The sequence below is a fragment of the Lupinus angustifolius genome, chromosome LG05 (genome assembly GCF_001865875.1).
Source record: "Lupinus angustifolius cultivar Tanjil chromosome LG05, LupAngTanjil_v1.0, whole genome shotgun sequence".
Taxonomy (NCBI): domain Eukaryota; kingdom Viridiplantae; phylum Streptophyta; class Magnoliopsida; order Fabales; family Fabaceae; genus Lupinus; species Lupinus angustifolius.
The window spans coordinates 11,132,088-11,155,752 of record NC_032013.1 but is presented as its reverse complement, the minus strand read 5'-3'; the positions used below and the strand labels follow the sequence as shown (position 1 = coordinate 11,155,752).

Sequence of the window (23,665 nt, the reverse complement as noted above, 5' to 3'; positions counted from 1 at the left end):
GGTTCTCCGCTAAGCTGCTTGGTTGGACCACTAAGCTGCTTGTTCAGCAGTTTGGGCATGTGCCAAGCTTGTGTCTGACCGTGTCAAGCTGAATTCTGACCGTGCCAAGACTAGTCTGGTCCTAGGCTGAGCGGCCAAGCAGGTCCGCTCAGCTGCTTGCTTGAGCAGCTCGGTCCAGGTCAGGCTGGTGTCCAGGTCAGCTTAGCATGGCTTGGTCCATGCTTAGCTGCCTGGTTGAGCACCTTGGTTTTTGACTTCTTCGTCTTTTTGACCGAGTCTTTTTTCTCTTCTTTTCTTCATTCTAAATCCTACAAAATATATAAAAAAGAAATACACATACAAATATAAAAGATTGTGATATTTTATACAAAAAGTATTATTTTAAGTTCGTTTTTCTCAATTATACTTAAGATAAGTGCCATAAAAGTGTATAAATTTTAGGTATGTTTGACACTTATCAGTCATATCTAAAGTGATGTATGTAAAGAATTGCATGGTTAAGGACGATGCCCGCAAGTGTTATATTATGCCCACGCAACGAGATGGTCTGACCGTAAGAGGCTTGGCTTGAGAGCCGTCCAGGGTGATTCAGCGATGATTCGTAGTGGTGCTGAGAAGTGTTATATGCCCATGCAACAAGATCATCTGACTATAAGAGGCTTGGCTTGAGAGCCATCCAAGGTGATTCAGCGATGGTTCGTACTGGTGCTGAGGTTTGTTCTCTATGGTTTAAATGTTAAGATTGGGTCTCACTAGAAGCATTCCCGATGGGATATGTCTTAGGATGGGGAGATCATTATAAAAGATAGATTAAAAGATTTAATTTGCTAACTTCGGTTAGTGTGCATATTCATTGTGAATAATGAAGTAGTAGGGAGTAAATTTACGGGAGATGAACGAGCCCTGAGATGTTGAGAGGGACGGTGATGGCGGTGATTCGTCAGCAAAGTCTTGAGGGAGAGTCTAGGTGAGACGAGTCCCGTGTATTCCTAGATGAGGTATTTTTTTGGATCGGACAATGCTCACAGCGCAAACTAGACGATCTCTGACAACCCCTCTTTGCAATCAGGATCGATGAGAGGGATGCTTATAAAGTATTTGTTACGACATCGTCCTGAAATGGACACTGAAATGGACAGTTCCATTGGAACAGATCGATCATATATATATCTTTGCGAGGAATAAGTTTTGGTACGATCAAATCGGCTTGTTATGGGACCTGTACTCTCGGTTATTTCTGAATAGTTATTGGGAGGATAATGGTGTAAGGATCATGGACATATACATAGCATGCATATATGGTATTTATCGATATTGATTCTAAAATCATAAGTTTTATACTTCATTCATCCTTAATACATGTGTGTATGGTCATATGATATATATAGGTACTTGTTCTTTGTCTTGGAGTGATATTCTGTGTAATTCCACGACGTCAATGATAAGTTGGTGATATTCTGTGTAATTCCATGACGTCAATGATAAGTTTTTCATTAGATGTTTTACTCTGTCTCTTTCTTTCTGGTGTACTCGTATACATCCATGTTTAGATGGATAGATCGGTGATGATCAGGGGCTACCGCTTTACCATGTCCTAGGAGGGGGCATGGAGCATCGAAGGAAACAGATACACCTACACTAGTCTCATCGACCTAAAATTAGATCTCGTATGTGATGGCTCTGTGTTGCATCTCCCGGCACATTACGCAGTTCGGGAAGCATCGTTCACCCTACTAGAGTGAAGGTCCGTACCTGTCGGTCCATCCGCACCAGCTGAGGCACGAGGCAGATCGGAGGTTGTCAGGACCTGGCCCCAACCGGGATTCTTATCTACTGACTCAACGCCAAAAGGGATGGAAAGAGCAGACATGGCTACTTCACTAGGGCCTAGGGGTACACCCCGGACCCTTCGATGGGTTGGGCAGCGAATGAGGTGGTGGAGGACGAGGGTGATAACTGTGTAGAGTTAATTTGCATAGAGGACTCAGTGGAAGTTATAGAGATCTCTTTAGACTCGGAGATCATGAAAGACCCGAGTAAGGTTTCCAGTGCACCACCGATCTAGGATCTCCTTTCTTTCTTTTTGATAGGGAACTTGTGTAGGGTACTTTTGTAATGCTAACGCCCCCGAAATTATTTTATTTTTATTTGTATTTTTAGTCTTTGTTAGGGGTGAAGAACAGACTCCGCTTTGTATTTTGTAAACCATGATGTACGTATTACAAATTCAAGAATTGATTAATGAAAAGTATTCAGAAAAGAATTGTGTTTCGTTCAATTACATTTTAAGTATTAAGAAATTATTTCCACAAAGGTTTGAAATTGTGGCGTCTTGAAAGATAATAGATAAAATAGAAAAAAATGATTTGTAAGTTATATGTTACATTAAAAAAAATTACCCATTTTTCCAAGAGATTAAATATAGTAATTATGAAATGATTTTCAGGGCGTTACAGCTTTCATGCTAAGCGCATACATCATGTGTTGTCTGATTCACTGAGTTTGGTTCCTATGCCGAGTCTGGTTGAACTTTGCCTGGAAACATATCTTTTTTTAGCCATTCCTCTGATTTAGGCCTACAAAAACACTTCAAAGGTGATATTTGGCTAAATAACAAGTTTTTATCATTTAAGAGCATAAAACCAACAATTTTGGTTGAGTATAATGGGTTAAAGTGCCATAAGATTGGTAGTGAATTAACGATTATTTTGGCACTTAACAAATATATGATATTAAACTTACTTCCCAAAATGTTTCACCCACAAAAGTTCGCCAAAACCAGACGATTAGTTACCTTGGACTCGTGACGAAGAGAATTTATCAACTCATGATAACCAAAAATAATTGCGTCCTAACTTTGATACCATATTAGGATTCATTTCAAATTTAAGAGTAATACAACAAATATTTAAAGCATTATCAAGAGAGCTAGACAAGTTATATGAAACTTAGTTATCAACCTAAGAATTTATATTTAAATCACATTTGTGAAAACTTAGTTATCAACCTAAAAAATGATGACATTATGATACAAGGTGGAAAACCATTTGTTAAATTCATTTTCTTTAAATATACGAAAGCTGTACTTTTAAGTTAATGGGTGTCCATTAAATCAATCAAGCATGAATTCTTAAACAAATGATTGTCAAATCTAGATCATTTCTATCTTTTCACAATCTTAGTTATTCTCTCTTGTTTTCAGTAATATTCTTCAGGTTGTAGCTGCTGTTATTTCTTTATTTTCTAGCCACTGCCCACAAGCATAGATTCTCTCTCAAAATGTGCTAGTCCATAGCAAAGAGTGCCATGCTAGCTGTGTACCTTAGAAAAATGTGTGAAAGTGCTTTTTCACTCTCTACTTTGATTCTCTCTGCCCATAAAGAAGGTTTCATGTTTTTGTATCCTTTTCATGATTCTCACTGAAGTTATTATTAATTTAGATAATGTTGTATCAAACTATATCCAAAATCATGTCATGTATTTGCGAGTGAATAAGATTTGACCTTATCCGTTTAACTGGTGTGTTCTGATCATGATTAGACCCAAATAGGATTGGGTCTCATCAGATCTAGGGCCGAGTTCGGGTTCAAAAGTTAGATCTGATCAATGTTTAGGATCGAGTAGGGACCAAGCAGGATCCAGCTCAATCCGTCTTATAGTTATTCACTCATCATGTTTGTATGTGTCTCTATTTAAATATGTAGAGAATACCGAATGATGACACATTTTTGGTCGAAAATATCATTTATTCTCTAATTTTTTTATCATATATACATTAGTACTAATATATATACCTTATATGTTAAATTACATATTCATAATAATAAATAATATTGAGAAGACTTTATCTAAAATGAGTATGTATTATATTTAACCAAGTCTAGGGTTGGGATCGAGTTTAAAGGTTGACTCAATCGATATTTATAATTGGATTAGCTTCAGATTTAGGGTCGGGTTCAAAAAATGAACCGACCAACATTTCAAACGGGATAAGGGACAAACCTTAATCTATCCCAACAAGGCTTATGCTCACCCTTACCCGCACCAATAAAAACATGTTAGGTTAATTAAAACAAATTATACATTCATTATTTAAAACATAGTTTGGAACATAGATATTTGTTTAAGCGGTTTTAAGCACACTCTATAGCTTGAGCAGTGTGCATGCAACACGTATATATCACAATGCACACATACTCACACGTTTTATTCCACCTCCACCTTCTTCCTCTTGTTATATAAAGAAGCATCACCATTCTGCATTTTCTTCATTCTATAACTTCTTCTAAGAAACTTCACTCGCTTCATTAGATTGTATCACTTTGAAAGTGTATAATAGCAAAATGAGCCATGCACAGTTTCATATGGGCTCTGGTTAGTTTTTCTCTCACTGAGACATATTATTTGAACATCAAAGTTTGAACAATATATTCCATATCATAGACATAGTTATCTTTATCTCTTGCATGCTTTTTGTCTTTTGTATATACGCATTTTAAGGAGAAAATTATACCAAAAAAAAAAAGAAGCAAAGAAACATTATATGATTTCTCTATTTTGATATTCATGAAACCTTTTCATTTGTTCATGCATGAACTAGGATTATTAGTATCCTTCCATAAACTTCTTTCTTTCACTATGCCAGAGTTAATATTCAACCATGCCCATTTTAGATATATAATAATGTTTCAGACGCTTCTATGCAAGTGCAGTAGTATATAATCATGATTAATAGCGCTTTTGTGGACGCTATTATATGTCATATAACAATGCAACAGCGCCACCTCCAACTAACTTTGTTATATATTTCATACATATAATAGTGCAGGCTAGAATATGCGCGCTGTTGTGGGTATACTTTTCTTTCTATGTCATGGTTATTTTGTATATTTGAAAATTCATTTTTATTTAATCCTTGCATCTTGTTTCCTTTTGTATTGTGTAACTGTCATCAATGATAATTCTCTTGGTTAGTTTAAGTGTGATGAATCTTATAAAATGTATATGTGATGATTTGAAGGTAGTAGAACTGCTCCAAGAACTTTAGAGTTTGGGAAGACACATGTAGTGAGGCCCAAAGGAAAACATGAAGCCACAATAGTTTGGCTGCATGGTCTTGGTGATAATGGTTTGAGGTAATGGCTTTTAGCATTAATATTAGTTATAACTATTATTATATTCATTCTCCTACCAAGGAATAAATTCTTTTAGAAATTAAAAAGTTAATATTTTAATTGTTGGGTGTTGTTTAATTTGGAAGAGTATATACTAGTTTCTTTATTAGGGGAGCACAAGATCACTTATTTCTCTACTAAATTGAGTAACATCACATGATTCTTATAGAAGAATATATGAATATTAACTTATCCAAAAAACATGTGTTTTCCAAATTCATGTTTGTTCTCTTATCTAATCATAATCCTTGAGACAAACATAATAAATAATTTCATCTTTGTTTCATTGCAGCTCATCTCAGCTCTTGGAATCCCTTCCACTTCCAAATGTAAGAAATGAACTTATACACACATATTCCACTTCATATTTATAATAATTGAGAAAAAAAATGTATGCATCAACGGTATATAAGTTTTATGCACTGTCATTGTATATTCTATTAGATATTCCCTGATGATTGGTGAAATATTGATCGCAGGATCTTGAATCTCATGATTCTCATATATATATATATATATAAACAAGGACATTGTCATACTTGAATTTATGTTCTTTGATCTACTCATTTGATATACCTTTTGAGAGAGTTTTGGTATGATGGTATTCCTCAACCAAATCCTTAATTCCTCTTGGGACCTTCGTTTTCTCTCTAATAGGGAGATGTGAAAACTATTTGTGATTTGATGTATTGGAATAACTGTTCACATTATCCCCTATAGGCCAATCATTTGGGTATCCACTCATTAAGCTCATATCTGTTATTTTTAGAAATCTTATATGTTGTCATTAATTAGATCACTTGTTTTGTAATCCAAAATAAATAGTTGATATAATTGTATTAAATATATGATATTCACCTTAATTAGAAATTATAAATTTCTAACACATTCATCATTCATGTTTAATCATTACTGACTCTTCAAAAAAGTCAACAAAAAAGTAATGCATACTAATTATAGTAATTATGTATGAATATTTACATTGACAGTATATTACTCATAATAATAATTTTGATGGCTTACCTAAGTATTTGGTCCAAGTAAATATAATTATTTTGGAGATAGTTTCTAATAAAAATTTATTTGCTTTTAGTGCATGAGAGTGAACTGAAATACATTTTTTCATGTAAAATGACACAAAAATATAAAATTTAAATTGGGAATAAACTAAAAAATATTCATGTTTATAGAAACTAACAACTTATCTATTTGTTCTGATAAATATATGATATGGTTCAGATTAAATGGATTTGCCCAACTGCTCCTACTCGTCCTGTAGCAATACTTGGTGGTTTTCCTTGCACTGCATGTAAGATTAAATTCCTCTTCTGTTTCTATCGCACTAGGCTCCCACTAAGTAAAATTTGAGGAGAGTAGATAGTGGAGAGGTTGTTTCCGAGATTTTAACATGTTATTTAAAAAACACTTACTTTGTTATTTAACATTGGCTAGGGTTTGATATGGGAGAAATTTCAGAAGATGGTGTAAATGATTGGGAAGGTTTAGATGCTTCAGCAGCACACATTGCGAACTTGTTGTCAACAGAGCCAGCTGATGGTACATTCAAGGCTGAATAATAAATAGGATTTACCTAAGTTTTCTTCATTCTACAAACCCTAATTCACATGAAAGAAAAAATTGATCAAACTCAAATATGTACACATCACTGAACACGTAGATCAAGTGATCTATTCTACGTTAATTAAAGATATCAAGTTCGAGTCTATGAGAATACAATTAAGTTAAATACACATAGGTGGAATTTTGTAGCACTTGCTGCTACCTCATTCGAATCCAAATTAGTCTACAATGTTGTAGTGTTTGAATAGGATGGTTTATACCAACAACAAAAAATCAATAATATGCACACTCATTCTATCCTTTTTTTTATAGGCAAATATTAGTACATTAGTATTTTAATTTGCTAGGTGGGACTCGAACTCACAATCTTCTTTATTTCATTCCTTAAACCCCTCCACTTTAACCATTTGGCCACCTTATGTCACTCTATACTATATATATATATATTCATTAAAATATGATGTTTTTTTTCTGACAGTGAAAGTTGGAGTTGGAGGGTTCAGTATGGGTGCTGCAATGGCCCTACACTCAGCAACTTGTTTTGCTATAGGAAAGTATGGAAATGGCATTCAATACCCTATCAACTTAAGAGCTGTTGTTGGACTAAGTGGTTGGGTTCCAGGATCAAGGTATGCTTATATTATTTCAGAAGTGTTTTGTGTATATTTATTCTCCTCCTCGATAACTTCTCTCAACTTTGTTTTATAACGCAAACTATGTTGTATTATAAAACCAAAGTTGAAAGAAAAGATGTACGAACATTATTTTATCTTCTTAACATATCCTCCTAATACTTGAGAAACTAAGTTTAAATGAAAAGACAAATACATTATCTTGGAAATATAAAAAGATATAAACAAAAATCTTTGTTTAATAATCAAGAGGATTTGTCGGAGGATATAATGTATTCTGAATAACCCCTTTGAATCATAAGTACTTATGATGGTCCATTCAGTCACATACTAAACTCTAATGGTTGCTACTTTTGGAAAATGCTGTTTATGTAGGACCTTAAGGAACAAAATAGAAGTGTCATATGAAGCAAGAAGGAGAGCAGCTTCATTACCCATTTTGCTGAGTCATGGAATCAGTATGTATCTATACATCTTATATAATAAGCTTTGATTGTATCATCTCAGTAGATTAGTGATATGTGAGATAAAGTGTGCTGTGTAAAGAGTATTATTCATATATATATTGAAATATTCAAATGGTGATATATTTATTCACACATAAGAGAGAATTTAATTGAAGCTTACTTCCAAAAATTCATGTTATAGGTGATGATGAAGTACTCTACAAATATGGAGAGAAATCAGCCCAATCCTTAAGTTCAGCAGGGTTTCACTATATTACATTCAAATCCTATGAAGGGTAATAACTTATCATTTTTACAAGATATGATCTAATTTTAATAGGATCACTCATTAGTTAGGATCTGTTTGCAAGATGATTTTCGGAGTATAATAGAGTGAAGAGAAAGGTTTGATACACTTGTGAAATGACTCTAAAGCTTTACATTTCTCTTCCATCCCGTCCAAAACTAAACTCACAAACAAACCTTAAAGGCTTAAAACAATTGTTTCACCATTTGGTTTGTGATTTTGTGCAGGCTTGGTCATTACACAGTTCCTAGAGAGATGATTGATGTCTCCAATTGGCTCAACTCAAGGTTGGGGTTTGAGGGATCCTCATAAAAAACACAGTATAAATCAGAACTTATCTATAAAACATGTAACAAGTGAATAGATCATGGAACAGTTCCTATATATAATATGGTATAAGAGAATTAGCTTTTTAGGTCCCTTTTTTGACATGTTTCTGAGAAATAAAGATGTCAATGTGTATTGTAAGAGCAACACTTGTTGGAAGAGTCAGCTATAAATCCTGAAAAGATTAATTCTTTACCTAAAAGATAAGGAATACCCTTAGTAGTTCAAAAAATGTGTTTTCTAAGTATTTCCGACTATCATAGAATATAGTGAAAGAATGTGTTGTACTATCGGAAAGATTTTGTTTTAATTGATATTGTAACAACATTACAGGGAACTTAGTTCCTTTATTTATCAATTTCAGACAATGTTGTTTTGGTATAATGTTTCAATCTATGACATCATGCAAATTATTGAAACCCAAAAATAAAATCAAATAGTTTTATTCATTTTCAAGAAAAATTAAATTGGATTGCTTATCTAAAATTGAAAAATAGTATTCGAATACAATATCCCATTTTATGTTTTGGTGACAGTAATATTTGTATGGGTGCTTTATTACCCAAATTTGTTATATAACTTGAAAGGACATGTAATATTTAAAGGATAAACATGAGAAATTAATCAAAAGCTAATATGGTTGTTGAATACATATTAAAGTAGGTTTGGAGAAGCTAGTTTTCAAAATGTAGAATTTTCATTTTTCAAAATTGATTTGTCTTCTCCAATTTTTGATTAGTTCAACTTATACATGTTTATTTACTCTTAATTATAGATCTAAGTTTCAGTCTATGAAGATCCTAAACATAATATGAGACCTAAGAATAAAAAATAGTGATATTATCAACTTGAATATGATCCTCTTCATAATAGGATATTATTGGTTAGACAAAAAAAAGTTATGTTATTCTTCATTTTTGTTCATGATGCTTATTAACCAATTCAATAAGCTATAATCTATCTAATATTGATTATCATTTTAAAAAAAAAATACTTAAAGACTTATTAAAGTTATTTAGATAAACTTAAAATTTCAAACTTGTTTTAAAAAAACTATTAGATTGTTTTGAAATTAATCACATTTTTTCTACTTTGTCACTCCCAAATGAACTATCAAACATATATTTAAGGTTTTTCTTACTCTTAGTCAACTAAGAGTACTGAATAAATAATTAAAAGTGATACAATACATTGTATTGTGATTTAGGAATCTATGTTCATTATCTCCTATTAAATGGTTAATAGCTTTTGAGTTGGTTTTTTTAGAGTAATAAAAAGAGAAGATGAATGCTTGAAAAACATGATACCGATAAAATAATTATAAAACCTTACATTTTCTTTCATTCCTCTCTAAACTTAAACTCATAAATAGACCGCAAAACTCCATTATTAATAAGTAACTTTATTATATATTCTAGTAGACATATTCAAAATATTATATATTTTTAAATAAATATATTTATGTTTTTTTTAGTGAATTTTGTAGAAATGTATAAGTTCATAATTTGTTATATTCCACTATTTTAAGATTTACGAAATGACCATTTTAACCTTTCTTAAACCTAGACATAAACCTCGTACTGTACCTTCTTCAACTTTCCTCTTCCCATCACAAGCTGCTATCACCACAACGCAGAACCTTCTTCTCGCGCCAAAACATCAGTAATGTACCTTGGTTCCTTTCTATACCAAAATTGTAATCTTTTAATACATGCAAAATATTCCCTTTGATAAATATTCTATGATCCAAAATGTTTTATCATGTGTGGACCCCATTTGATTTTTCATATGTTTTGTGTGGTTATTCGTTTGCTAATGCTGATTTGTGATTTCTAAGTTATAAAGTTTTGTCATTTAGCTCTGTTTGTTTAGAATTTTTCCCAAAAAAGTGATTTTTATCTGAAGAAATCACTTCTAACATTTACATGTTAGTTTGGTTCATTGGTTGGGTTTTTACTCAAAAGTGGAAGCTGATAAAAAAAAGCTGAAATTAAGTTAATATGAGAAGCTATAGTTTTCAACTTCTAAAAAAATCACTTTAAGAGAGTATATTAGATTAGAATCACTTTTTTAAACCTAAACAAAAAGACCCTTGTTGAACTTTTAGTTATTTGTGTTACATTTGAGTTTGAGTAACCCAGTTGGTCTATTTGTTAGGATAAATGTGAAGTTCTGATCTTTGCTCAGTGCTGATTGCATAGGTTTCGTTGCTAGCGTATTGTTTGCCTTTCAAAATTCTCTATTTAGAAGAAGGTTGAAGGTTTGCTGAGATGGTGAAGGATAATTTGAAGAAACCTGCTCTCACTGCGTTCACTCGTAACGGCGACTATGTTGTGATTCTGTCCGCCGACGGGACTGCCAAAGTAAACTCACTTTCTTCTCACCCCCTTATAGTTACATCTGATATTTGGTAGTAGTTTTTGGAAATTGTTAAAAAAATGATGAGTTTTGCTATTAGAATTGTTGCGAGCTACGCAAACAACAGTAGTTTTCTTGAATTATTCCTGTGCACAAGTTTGTTGTCTATTGTTGCTAGTTGTTACTAATGAAAATGATGTTTCTTCAATGTTTGTTGAAAATAGGAAAGAACTTCTACATTGGGGCACTGTTAATTTAACATTGTGGTTGCGTTTAAGTGTTTGTGGATAGCTATATGTCGCCTCCCCTAATCTTCGGTCGAACACTGGTTAGAAATTTTGAAATGACCCCGGATGAAATTAGGTGTTCACACTAATCACTATCGAGCCAAGTAGTTAAAGAAGGTAGCACTTTATTTAAGCGAGCCAAGTTTTATAAAGGTTGCATGAAAAATATCGACTTTTAAATAATGGTAGATTAACAGTTATTTCATAAAGACTAACTTTTCCTCTGGCAATTTATTGTCACAAGTCTTCTTCGTATAACTTGGTTTATAAATTACTATCTGTCAATCGGAGAGCCAATGTAGTGTTCAATGATCAATATGCTTTGCAGCTGCAAATGAAAAAAAAATTCCCGGAATTCTATGGTTTTACTTCTTGTTTTTGAGGTTCACAATGAAAATTCTTATAATTTTCAGATTTGGAACACAAGCAATGGATGTTCGGTAGCAGAGTGGAAGGCTTCAGATGGAGATCATGATGTTAGTTATTATTCTTGTATCGCATGCAGTTTCACAGGAAAAAAGGTAGTATGGATTCCTAGGATAACCTTTTAGTCACTGATAATGTTTTTTATGCTGGAATCTTACTTTTTATTCTCTGATATGGATTGTGCACTTTTGTAATTAGCGTAGAAAAGAACAGGGGACTTGGTTATTAGCTCTTGGCGCAGTTGATGGAAGTATTCTGGCTGTCGATGTTTCCACCGGTGAGAGAAAGTGGACTACTAGCCATCCCGGGTATTTTAACAATTGTTTTATGTTTTTAAATTTTTTAATGAACTATTTTCTATTATATACATATATATTGTAAACTCGAGATAATGGTGTTGTAGAATAAAGTAAAATATGCATACACATGACTGAAATGAGTGTTTCTTGGTTGTTTTCCATGTAATATCTATGAATGGTATCTTTTCCATGGCAGCCTATTTACTAATGTAAAACTGCTGCTTGACTTCGGTTACTTAGACTATAGTCACAGAGCTGATTTCCAACCGAAGATCGGGTCGCGACAGCTAGCTGCTGCGACCACTATGACAAAAGATTCTTTGATAGGTAGACCAAGTACGTTCAGGTAGTCTGCTGGACCTATAAGAACATATAGTTAATCTGGAAAATCCTTCTTGGTGTGACCCAAATATCATTTTCTTTTGGTTCCACGAAGGCATGTACGAATGGTTTGACATTCTCGTCTACCCATGTGGCCATGCATATTTCCATAGTTAACGAGGCAATGTTTAGTCAACTGCACAGTCTGCACTGTGTATTCTCCATGTTCACAAATAGATTATAATTGAACATTTTATTTTAATGATCATTTATGACATCCCTTTCTCCATTTTTGTTATTGATTGTGTTCTATCATCTGTATGCGAATGAGGGTGTCGTTCAATGTTTAAAAAAATGCATGAGTTTGTTTATCGGCTTGCTTATACAATAAAATTTCGACTCTCTGTATTGTTCATTTTGGCCTATGATAGATATATATGAATAAACATCTAGTACACACTACACAGATTACGTACTTTCATCATAAATTTAAAAGCTTGTCACATTTTCTCAATTGATTCAAATGATACTTAATAACAGCATGTTGTTATCATATAGGGGGGTTTGTGGACTTTCATTTGCAAATAAAGGGCATCTTCTTCATGTTGTCGGACATAAGGGGACCGCATCTGATATCAATATAGAAACAGGAGAGGTTTTGAAGGAGTTTAAAATCTCAAAAAAATCCATCTCTTCTCTGGCTTTCTCATATGGTGAGTACTAAATCAATTTGGAACGTCATCCTTCATAACCATTGATATTTTTACTTCACACTCATCGTTTTACTTATTTTCCAGATGAAAAATATTTAGCTATTGTCAGCTCTAAACTACGGGTTAAAAGTTGGGAAAACGGGAAAGAGGTTCTGACATTCCCCGATGATTTGGTAAGCTTTATCACTTACTCTAATAACTCGACAAATGAATATTTGTCTTCGCAATCTCAAAACCTCACCGGATTTTACTTTGATTCCTTAACAGGGAAATGTACAGTATGTTTCTATATCCAGTGACGCCAAAGCTGTAGTTACATCAGATTTTGAGGGTAAAAATCTTCAAGTCTGGAGGTGTGATTTAAATTCTGGAACTGTTAGTAGTGGTCCTACACTCCCAATGAGGCATTCTCCGTTATTTTTTGAATGCCACCACGGTTGCAATGAAGATGACTTAGTCGTCTTCGCAGTTTCGGGTTCAGGCACAACTTATGTATGGAATTTGAGTGCTTCCTCTGAAGAGGAGATACAACCAACTAAAATTACTGTGAAAGCAGACAAGGAGAACAGTGAAAGTTCAAAGAAAAGGCGTAATTCAATTATCGCATTTAGAATACAACCTTTCAAGGAAGACGAACAGATTAAAGCTCTTGTCGCTTATGGTTCTGTTGATCATCCTCAGTTTAGTGTCTTAAATATTAGCAATTCCGGGGGAGAAAATATAGCCTTAAATGTGAGAGATGAGACCAATTCTGTTCAGCAGCATGACAATCCTTTCGAGACAGGTCTGATATACTCTTATGTTTTTTGTTCTTGTTTCCGACAACCCTCCTTTTTGGTTCTTTTTGAGTTGATATATATGGAAGTTTTTATTTTTATCATTATTACTAAATCTTAAATACTCGTACTCCATTTCAGTGGGAGATTGTTTGTCATAGATTACTAACAAGCTCGTGAAATTCTATTTCGAATAAAACATTACTCCCTCAGTCCCTCTGTTCCTTAAGTTTTGATGTTTAAGGTTATGCACATAGATTAAGAAATCGATTAAATTGTGCAAAAGTTTAAGGTTATGCACATCTTTTGTTAATCCTTATTGATGTAAAAAAGATGATGCAATAAATAAGGGTATAGTAGAAAAAGAAGGTATGTGTTGAGTCTTGGGTTTCTAAGAAATCAAGAGATTTTGAACAGAATGAAAAGGTCAAAACATAAGGAACGGAGGCAGTATAAACTTTTTCCTTTTTTGATAGGCGAAGTTTTTGACGGGGATGAGGGAGGGGGGAAATTGTGCAGTTGCTTGGGTTTGAACCCAAGTGCTCACACTGTATGTCTCGCTCTACCAACCGAGCTGACTCTTCGGATGGATTATAAACTTTTTAATTTGGAACCCTTGCAAGTTCTCTAATGTTTCTAACTCCTGTATAATATACATGTCCCTTTGACTTGGAACTTAAATCTGCAGTACCAATTGAAAACAAGAAATCTAAGAAGAGACAAGCAACATCTGATCCTGATCATCCAACCACAACAGACAAAGTGGACTTTGGTAAGTATCTGTGTTTTGATTTTCGAATTTCGTTTTTTGGGTCTTGTGTTGCCATTGAATTTGAGATTACAGTTTCACTCATGGCTGTTTGTTAACCTGAAATTTGAAGTACCTCTAGTATCTGTGTATGCATGATTTGCATGACAAACTTCTGAACTCACATATAGAAATCTGAGTTTTAAAGATAAAGGAATTTTTTTTTGTTTTCTTAAAATTCTTGCTAAAATCTAAGACAATTAATTTCACTAAATTTCATCCTCGGGTCTCAAATGACAATAAGGTTTTTCCTAAAATCTGTTGCATCCTCGTGAGCCTTGGCACAATGATAAGGTTGCTGCTTAGTGACCAAGAGGTCAGGTTCAAATCCTGGAAACAACATCTCCACTTGTAGGGATAAGACTATGTACATGTACCCTGACTACCCTCCTATACTCCAATAGGTGCGAGCCTCGTGCATTGGGCCACCATTTTTATACGATTAGTAATAATTTTACCATTCCGATAAGTATGCATTCTAGATGAAGTATTGATCTTTATTTCTTGTACTGGTATTGGATATATAGATCAAGGTGATGCTGCAGATGGAGTCCTTCTTGATGATGATCCGAGTGAGCCAACAATGGGAGAGAAACTCGCCACTCTCAGTTTGTTGGATGAGAACAAATCCAAGAGTGATAAAGAGCAAGAGTCTTCTGTCCTAGCAAAGCCTCCAAGTGCAGACTCTGTGCATGTTTTGCTTAAGCAAGCATTAAATGCTGACGACCGTGCCCTTCTGCTCGATTGCTTGTACACACAAGATGAGAAGGTTCTTTTTTCCTTCTATTTATACTAAATTGTCGGTATACGTGAGAACAGTTATTATGGACTATTGAGTCTTATTTGAACGGTCAAGATTAAAAGAAGCGATCATGTGATCAATAACTAACTCTTAATCCTAACCATCCAAGTATGGCTGTAAGAACCAAATTTATTATTCTCACGGTTTTTATACAAGAACTGTTCTCACTTGAGTCACTCCCTATATATATATATATTTGAACATGAAGTTTATCACTTTCTCGGTCTCTTATTGTTATGTATGATGTAATTCCTTTTGCAGGTTATTAAAAAGTCAGTTGCAGAGTTGAACCCATCCAATGTCCTCAGACTTCTACACTCACTCATATCCATTATTGAATCTAGGTAAATAAATATAAACTATGGTTGCTACAGTACACTACTGGCACCACTTTAACACGGATAGTATCCATATGCAGTAGCTTTAACATCGACCAAACAGATTATTAATAATTGACCCTTTATGTACTGCATCAAAATTCATGTGACCATTTTTTAAATAACGTTTTAGCTCTCCGTTTTTTTATCAACTCTTGTGACCTCTGTATATAAATTATTCTCATGTTTAGGGGTGCAATTTTGGCATGTGCTCTTCCATGGCTGAAGTGTCTACTTCTACATCATGCAAGTGGAATAATGTCACATGAATCTTCATTACAAGCTTTGAATTCTTTGTATCAGGTTAGTTTTGTATGATGATTACACTTGAGAAGAACTACACATGTCATTTACCATTGTCTTCTAAGCTATCACTTAAAAGCATTCTTCTCATCTTGTTTGCTTAAAAAAAGGCATTTTATAACACCCATAGTTCTTGTAGGATGATATATAAGTATATAACTATTGATCATGTTTGCACCGATAGTTCTTTCCTTAATTGATCTGTTGTTTTGTGCAGTTGATCGAGTCTAGAGTGTCGACTTTTAAATCTGCCATTCAACTGTCAAGTTGCTTAGACATTCTTTACTCCGGGGTAAGCTTCTTTTCTTTGCACTATCTCCGTGTGATACAGTGATCAGTATAAGTTACGATCAACTTATTCTCATTGGCGGTTTCTTTGGTGCATAGGTTATCGAAGAGGAGGTAGACGAAGGTGAAACAATTCCAGTTATCTATGAGGACAAGGATAGTGAAGAAGAATCTGAGGACGACGCCATGGAAACGGACCAAGATAGCAAAGGTGACCAACAATCGGACGAAGCATTTGGTGATGTTAGTGATATCGATGGAAGTGATGATATGATGGGAGAGTGATAATGTAAGTTATATGCACATTTTCTGTTCTTTTTCAACACTAAAGTCTCAGCTGTGAACAATTTATAGCACTTCATTCATGGTAAGGTATATTAGTAGGTAGGAACAAAAGAACAAGACATATAAACCTCATTGCACTTTGTTTCATCATAAATTACTCATATCAAATGTCCATTTTTCTCGCCTACTTTTCTAACAGGCAAGGTGGGTACTCGTAAGAATAACGAGAAAATAAATGCGAAAAATAGCGAAAGTGAGAGACCAAGGGTCTTAGCAAAACTAGTGAAATGAACATTTTCATTTGTACATTTGGAATCAACATCTAATATAGAGTTGTACATTAATGTTATATATGTAAATATCAAATATAAGACTAGAGGTGAATCTACATCCTAATTATGTAATGTGAGTTTTGGAGTAATTCATGTTGATGGGGAAATAGGAGAAATAAACAAGAACAAAGGTTGAAGGTTGCATGAAATTGAACACAAAAAACAAGAATTAAGTTAAGTTGTATAATAAATGTTACCTAAGTTTGGCCCTTATTCTCACCAATCTTGTAGCTATGTTCTTGGAATGTCAACTTTCTTTTCTACAAAAAGGTGTAGTTGATTTCACTAACTATAATAACTGAAAATAATAAATATTATTGAAAATTGTATATTTTTTTTTGTTTTTTAATATATTTGTCACTCTGTTAATAGAGAGAATCCTAACTCGTGTGTGATAAGCATGTGTCCAATTTCGTTACACATGAAAGGCATGTGGCTCCTTAAGGCAGTGTTATGAATTTACTTAACGTGATTGAAAATTGGTAGAGGGAATGGGCCTTTAGAATTTTGTCACGTTGCCATTAGTTGATTGATGATAACCATTGCCTGTCAACCCATAATGTCTGCCGATTCGTATTTTTATTTCTTTCTGATATAGAATTTATCATCTTCATGTTATAATTATTTAAGAAAAAATTGAAGTATTAAAACTGTAACATATAAACTTAATTACCTCTTTATTCTTCTTTACACTTCGCCTCTATTTCCATTTACCCTTCCCCAAGAGAATGGAAGCCAGATATATCATCTTGCCTCAGATTTTTAGTTAAAGTTTTGAATATACAATATGAACAAATTATGTAGTTTTATATCATTCAATATATATTTATATTTTTACTTTTATTTAAAATGTTCACTACTATTAATATATGAATTAATGGTAAATGATATACTTAAACTTGGGTGTCGATGTATATATAACCCATTTTCTCTGTAAAATATGGGTATTTAATTAAAGAAGACAATAAATAAATAGATAAAATTATATTATATATATATATATATCAAAATTTGTTAGTGTGATGGAAAGAGAAAGAATGAAATAGTTCAATATAATTCAATATTTATTGAAATCAACATTTGTCTTTTCTTTTTCTCCTTTTCTTCATTTGTTTAATTTTGTTGTATGTTTCTCTTTCAAAGTTCTACTACTAATTAAATTAATTTCTCTGCCTCCATTAGATCGATAAATATTAAATATATCGATAAGATTCATATGTACTAAAGTTTTAAGTTATATTGTTGGGTATTCCAAGTGTGAATGAAGAACTTTTACATTGGACAAAAAATGAATGAGTTAAAAAACATATAAGTGAATGGACTCATAGATAGAATACCTTAAGGTTTTGGGTTAAGATGTGGTATCAAGTCTTACTTAGCCCATGGAGGAATGTTGTAACTCATAAATGAAGATCTCTTAACAAATATACGATGTTTAACTTATTTATAAGATTTTTTTCTTAAACCCATTAGTTAATTCTCCCATTAGTTTTACACTTCCAAAATCATTTATATTGACGGTGGTATTTATTTGATATACTAACATCTCCTAATAATTAATTTTATCAATAACCTTTTACTCAATCCCTTTCATTCCTACTTTTATAAGAGAATAAAAGAATATTCAAATTATAAAGAAGCAGCTATTTTTCGAAACTGTCAAAATATATTTTGACTCCCAAAGAGTACTCGACATGAAAGGGACATGCATGCATCCCATCATGGATGTTATTGAGATAGAGATAATTTGTGGGCCAAATCTCTATATGATTTTTACTAATATTCATTTACAAAACCATAATATATGAGTTTTATAATATGTGAGTTTTATACTAAGGTTCCATGTTGTCCAATAAATTTTGCCCACTTTATTTTTCTGACTCTTCCTATAGTTTATTTATCTTTCAATTGCAAAAGTATGTTATAATGTAGATGAAATTTTCAATATCTTATTTGATTTCTTATGAGAATTCTTTGTATTTCTTATTTATATTTTATCTTCATTATGGATTTTTTTTTATAATTAAGAGTATCTATCTCCTTATCTAATATGTATAGAATTAATCTATTTTGAATTCAGAATATGTGTCTAATCTATCTAATAAGTGTTACTCACATTAATTGAATTTTCGATTTTTGACCTACTGCCGTATAAAAACAAAGTAACCTCATTTGATTTCCTTTTCTTGATATACATAAAAAAAGAATTTATACATGGATTCTGTATGTGGGGTTGCTATCCGAATTTGCTTCATATAACCACTAGGTGTGGTCAAAGGGCCTTTCTAGTATTCATGTTTATTTGATTGATGAGATCTTTGGACATTCTCTGTTGTGCTATTAGGTTACATGCTCTTTTTTGTGGATCGGTTTGTGGATAGAAATCAACTGTCTTTAATGATATCTTATTTGTTATCCCAAGTTAATTATATATTGATATGAATAGAAAAAATTCAACATAAAGAATAATATTTTGATTGATTTGATATATAAAATGAGACATTGTTAGTGATAGATGATCTACTTGTTTGACTTAGATATCTCCCCACTTGCTATAGACCATGAGAAAGTATGTGTTAATTTGATGCTATATACATTACATCAACATTACTAATGTTAGTGTGTCGATTGACATTTCGTGTCTGTCTATTCACATTCTTATTTTTCTGATACCAAATATATATAAAGTTTTTATAAATTTCTCAACTTGTATCTCTAATAATGATTAGTGTGTCACTGGATGTTTTTCGTGTGGGTCAAAGTTCTTCTTGAGGTAATGAAGATAGAAAATATAAGTAGGAGAATATGTGAAATAGTAGTGATATATTGATAGAAAAGAATAAATCAAAAGAATATGTGGAAATTTCTTGTAATTATCATTGATATATTAAAAAGGATAAAATTGTAATATAAAAATTATGTCATGGTGGTTACTAAATGGAATTGAATGAAATTATACATGATCAATTACCTGAATATCTTTTAGACATATTTTGCATTTCTATATAGTAAGAAAAAAGTTGGAATATAAAAATTACACTTGTTCAATTACCTAAACATTCCTTAGGCATATTTTGCCTTTATACAGTAGTAGAGATGTTATATTATCAAAGCTTATACATTATTTTTCAATGTTAAGGTTACATTAAAAAATATTTAAATCATTCCTTAAATAATGATGCTGATGATGTTGGATGATTGAATCTGACTGAAAAGGCATGTCAAATGTGAAAAATCAAGGGTTAACGCTTATAATTTATAACTTAGATGATTGAATATGAAGTATTTGATAAAATTAGGTGATCATCCTATTAATAAGCATAAAATAATGTATAATCACTTAAGTCCCTATCTCGTTAGTCATGTTAATAGTGTTTGTAAAATCTATTTATATAATCAAATTAGACTAATAATTTATTTTTGACCTAACCGGCCGGTCTTAATCGAATAAGGGGTCGAATCATAAAATTTATACTTAATATAGTTAACCCAAAATAACCAAAAAGCTAATTGGATGTTTACTTATATTTTTTAATTTATAAAAAATGGAAAGACATTATTCCAATGTTCTACTCTTCTAGCAAAGTTTTCATTCATTACCATACCATTAAAACTAAAACAAAATGATATTGTAGCCCACAGCTAAAGTATATTATTCAAAATTCAAAATAATTCTTTCTTAGGAATTGTAGTTACAATTTCCTTTATCTCCTTTTCCTCCTTTAGAAATCATTGATTCCATTTATCAAGGTTGTCCCTCTCAAAACACTAAGAAAGTACTACAACACTACACTCCATTTATTTTCTCTTTTTTGTGTGCTTTCTGTTTGTATATAAAATTATAAATAAACCACCCCTATTGCATTTCCTCATCACTAATTCATTCATATCTCTATTATTACTTCAACTTACTATATTATCTTCAGGTTGGTCTTTTTATTTTTCATTTCTATTATACCAATCATATTTTTTCATTCCTATTTAATCTTCAAAACAATTCTATACTATAGTCTTGTAAATAATCTCAGCAATGAATCACTTTTATTAATAATGTGCTCTATTATGTCAGCCTCGAAACTTGTTTTTATAGCTTTCACATAAGTTAATCCATAACTAAGTTTTTTTTCATTTTGTATTTTGGAGGAGGAAGAGGAATAGGTTCAACATTAGGGTTTATGATGAGTGGATCAGATGTTAGACCAGGTGATTGGTATTGTTCTGATGCTAACTGTTGTACACATAACTTTGCTAGCCGCTCTAGTTGCTTCAAGTGTGGTGCATTCAAAGATGATTTGGCTAGTGGAGGTTTCAATAATGAGATTTTGAGATCAAGAGGTTTTGGTACAAGACCCGGATGAAAATCTGGTGATTGGTTATGTATCATGTGATTGATTTTACTATTGTCGATTTCATGTATTTCTCCCGAAATTTACTTGTAACTATTTGTACTTTTGGTACTTAATATAAATTATCCTTTTTGCTAACAAAAAAAATCAGGTGATTGATTTTAGAGTGAAGATTTATTTTGGTCTTTTAAAATTTTTGTGCGTATGAATTTTGTCCTTGAAAATTGAAAAACTCAAAATGATCCAAAAAATATCAAATATAAGTCAAATTAATCATTTTTGTATTTTATATGATCCCTGACAAGGACTATATTGACTCACACTCACAATCTTTAGGTATTAGTTTGAATTTTTACTTTTTCGGGAATCAAATTGATACACGGAAATTTTTAAGGATGAAAATGAATATTCACTCTTAATTTTATACAAATATATATATATATATATAGTTATCTACCATTTTTTATCATGAAAATCTATGCTTAGTTTGCATGCAGCCTTTGAAGTTTATGCATGCAATTGATATCTTTATTTCTTTGACTACTTTTAGGAGTAACATATATACTTTGAAAACTATTAGTTGTCTTTCTCTTGGGTCCCTTATGCTTAGTGATCTTAAGTTCAAAACATGCTCCACTTAAATGTAAAGTAGTACTCTTTCTTGTCATGACAAATCATGAGTTATTTTTTTTATTTAGATTTCCTTTGAACATATTAGAATGCAATGAGCACAACTTTGCTAGTAGAATGGAATGTTTTAAATGCAGTGCTCCAAGAGACATGTACTAGAATTAGAAATGAGATGTTCCAAGCAAGAAGACTACATTATGTAAGTCTCAGAGTGCGAGGGGGGTGAATTAGTTGTATTAAATTAATGGCCGATTTTTCTGCAAAATCAAAGTTAAAGTGCAGCGGAATAATATGCAGAAAAATAATAGGAAATAAAATGAAAGAGATAAGGAGAAGAGAGTACACAAGAAGTTTTTATACTGGTTCACCTTCCTGTCCACCGAAGGTTACATCCAGTACTCTTGCCGCACAAGAGATTTTTCCACTAAGAATTATGAGTTGTAATTACAATATCTCACCCCGAGATCTCTATGTACATTACACACTCCCTAATTCTTATACCCTTGGAAAACCCCTTTCCAAGTGAATCAATTCCCTTTCTCTTCACACCCCGTGAAAGAAAGAATTGAATATATTCCCCTTTCTCTTCACACCCCGTGAAAGAAAGAATTCTTTACAACAATGAAGAATATTCAACTATGGCAGATTGCCTTTACAAGTATGAAACTTATGTAACTTGCAATCCAAACTCTGAATATATATAGAAGTATATAATGCTCTTTTGTAAAAGTCTTTGAAACACTTAAAGCAACTTTGCAAAATTAACTTGAAAGTTTAAGAACAAGTTGCAAAGAGTTCAAAGATAAGTTCTAAGAAAAGTGTGAGAGCTTTTGAGAAAATAGTATGAAAGTTGTATGTATTCTCTTGTATATTGTATGTTGTTTGTGTGAGAGTTTAGAGCCTTTATATAGAGTTTACAAACACCCTTTGAAGGTTTCTAAAAGTGTATGAGTTGTTTGGAGTGAAGAGATTTCGTTTGGAGTGAACACCTTTCACTTTGAAATATGAAAAACACTTTCAACAACTCTCAGTAATGGGTTACTCATTTGAGTAATGGGTTACTCAAACTTTCTGTCCACTTGAAATTCGAATTTTACATTGAGTAATCGGTTACTCACTTTGAATAATCGGTTACTCAAACTCTCTGCCCAACAGATACTTAAAATTTATTTTGAGTAATCGATTACTCACTTTGAGTAATGGGTTACTCAGCTTTCAAAAATCAGTTTTTCAGTTGGATAACTCTTTTCTCACACATGTAACCTGTTACTTAATGAAGTAACCTGTTACACACTATTTTTGAAAAATGTTTTAAGTCTTTTAAAAGTGTCTCACATTTTCTAAAAAATAGTTTGAGCAATTATACTTGTATATACTTAAGAGTTTAGGATAGAAGTACTTACAAAGACTTAATCTAATGTCTTGAAGCTTTATCTTCATTTGTCTTCATAAGTCATCTTCCTTTTCTTCTTTTTGGTGATGTTGGTGTCTTCATCAAAACCGTGCCAAGGTCAGGAGCAAGATCTTCTTCACAATCTCCCCCTTTTTGATGATGACAAACCAATATCTTCTTGACAATGTAGCTTTCTGAATTTTATGAGAGTAGCATACTTGATGATATATCTTGAGTTGTCTTGAGTATGCTCCCCCTATCTTGTATGCTCCCCCTTTCATTTGGAGTGAAGTGCCTGGAATAAAATTTGACAGAAAATACATTTTCCCAATTCTCCCAACTTTTCTCCCCCTTTTGACTTCATCAAAAAGTAGAAAACCCAAGAGTCCAGCACAATATATATAACATACATGATATATAGCACAATTGATATAGCAATAATAACAGTGCATAT

At 32.4% G+C, this 23,665-nt stretch overlaps 2 protein-coding genes across 8 annotated transcripts; both read left to right on the top strand.

The window, feature by feature from the left end:
- On the top strand, positions 4,286 to 8,591 carry LOC109347173 (acyl-protein thioesterase 2-like). The gene is made up of 9 exons (XM_019586895.1): positions 4,286 to 4,374; positions 5,021 to 5,135; positions 5,467 to 5,503; positions 6,414 to 6,483; positions 6,627 to 6,731; positions 7,234 to 7,384; positions 7,763 to 7,845; positions 8,036 to 8,129; positions 8,368 to 8,591. The coding sequence occupies exons 1-9, from the start codon at positions 4,344 to 4,346 to the stop codon at positions 8,450 to 8,452; spliced, it is 771 nt and encodes a 256-aa protein (XP_019442440.1). The 5' UTR covers positions 4,286 to 4,343; the 3' UTR covers positions 8,453 to 8,591.
- Positions 10,058 to 16,668, top strand: LOC109347785 (WD repeat-containing protein 43-like). Of its 7 annotated transcripts, none has more exons than XM_019587848.1 (13): positions 10,058 to 10,134; positions 10,669 to 10,830; positions 11,526 to 11,633; positions 11,737 to 11,846; positions 12,717 to 12,871; positions 12,956 to 13,044; positions 13,139 to 13,655; positions 14,336 to 14,431; positions 14,983 to 15,224; positions 15,519 to 15,601; positions 15,826 to 15,937; positions 16,155 to 16,229; positions 16,325 to 16,668. In XM_019587848.1, the coding sequence occupies exons 2-13, from the start codon at positions 10,738 to 10,740 to the stop codon at positions 16,508 to 16,510; spliced, it is 1,866 nt and encodes a 621-aa protein (XP_019443393.1). In that variant the 5' UTR covers positions 10,058 to 10,134; positions 10,669 to 10,737; the 3' UTR covers positions 16,511 to 16,668. The 7 variants fall into 7 exon arrangements, with proteins under 7 accessions (XP_019443393.1, XP_019443392.1, XP_019443398.1 ...); XM_019587847.1 differs by having other exon boundaries at positions 10,073 to 10,129; XM_019587853.1 differs by having other exon boundaries at positions 10,073 to 10,129; positions 14,336 to 14,419; positions 15,001 to 15,224; positions 16,325 to 16,667.

Bases quoted from the DNA above. Each gene is read 5' to 3' on its own strand.
- LOC109347173 (XM_019586895.1), top strand. From the start codon at position 4,344: ATGAGCCATGCACAGTTTCATATGGGCTCTG. The intron at 5,136-5,466 runs GTAATGGCTTTT...GTTTCATTGCAG, and splicing joins CTTGGTGATAATGGTTTGAG to CTCATCTCAGCTCTTGGAAT. The intron at 7,846-8,035 runs GTATGTATCTAT...TTCATGTTATAG, and splicing joins TTTGCTGAGTCATGGAATCA to GTGATGATGAAGTACTCTAC.
- LOC109347785 (XM_019587848.1), top strand. From the start codon at position 10,738: ATGGTGAAGGATAATTTGAAGAAACCTGCTCTCACTGCGTTCACTCGT. The intron at 12,872-12,955 runs GTGAGTACTAAA...CTTATTTTCCAG, and splicing joins TTCTCTGGCTTTCTCATATG to ATGAAAAATATTTAGCTATT. The intron at 15,602-15,825 runs GTAAATAAATAT...TCTCATGTTTAG, and splicing joins ATATCCATTATTGAATCTAG to GGGTGCAATTTTGGCATGTG.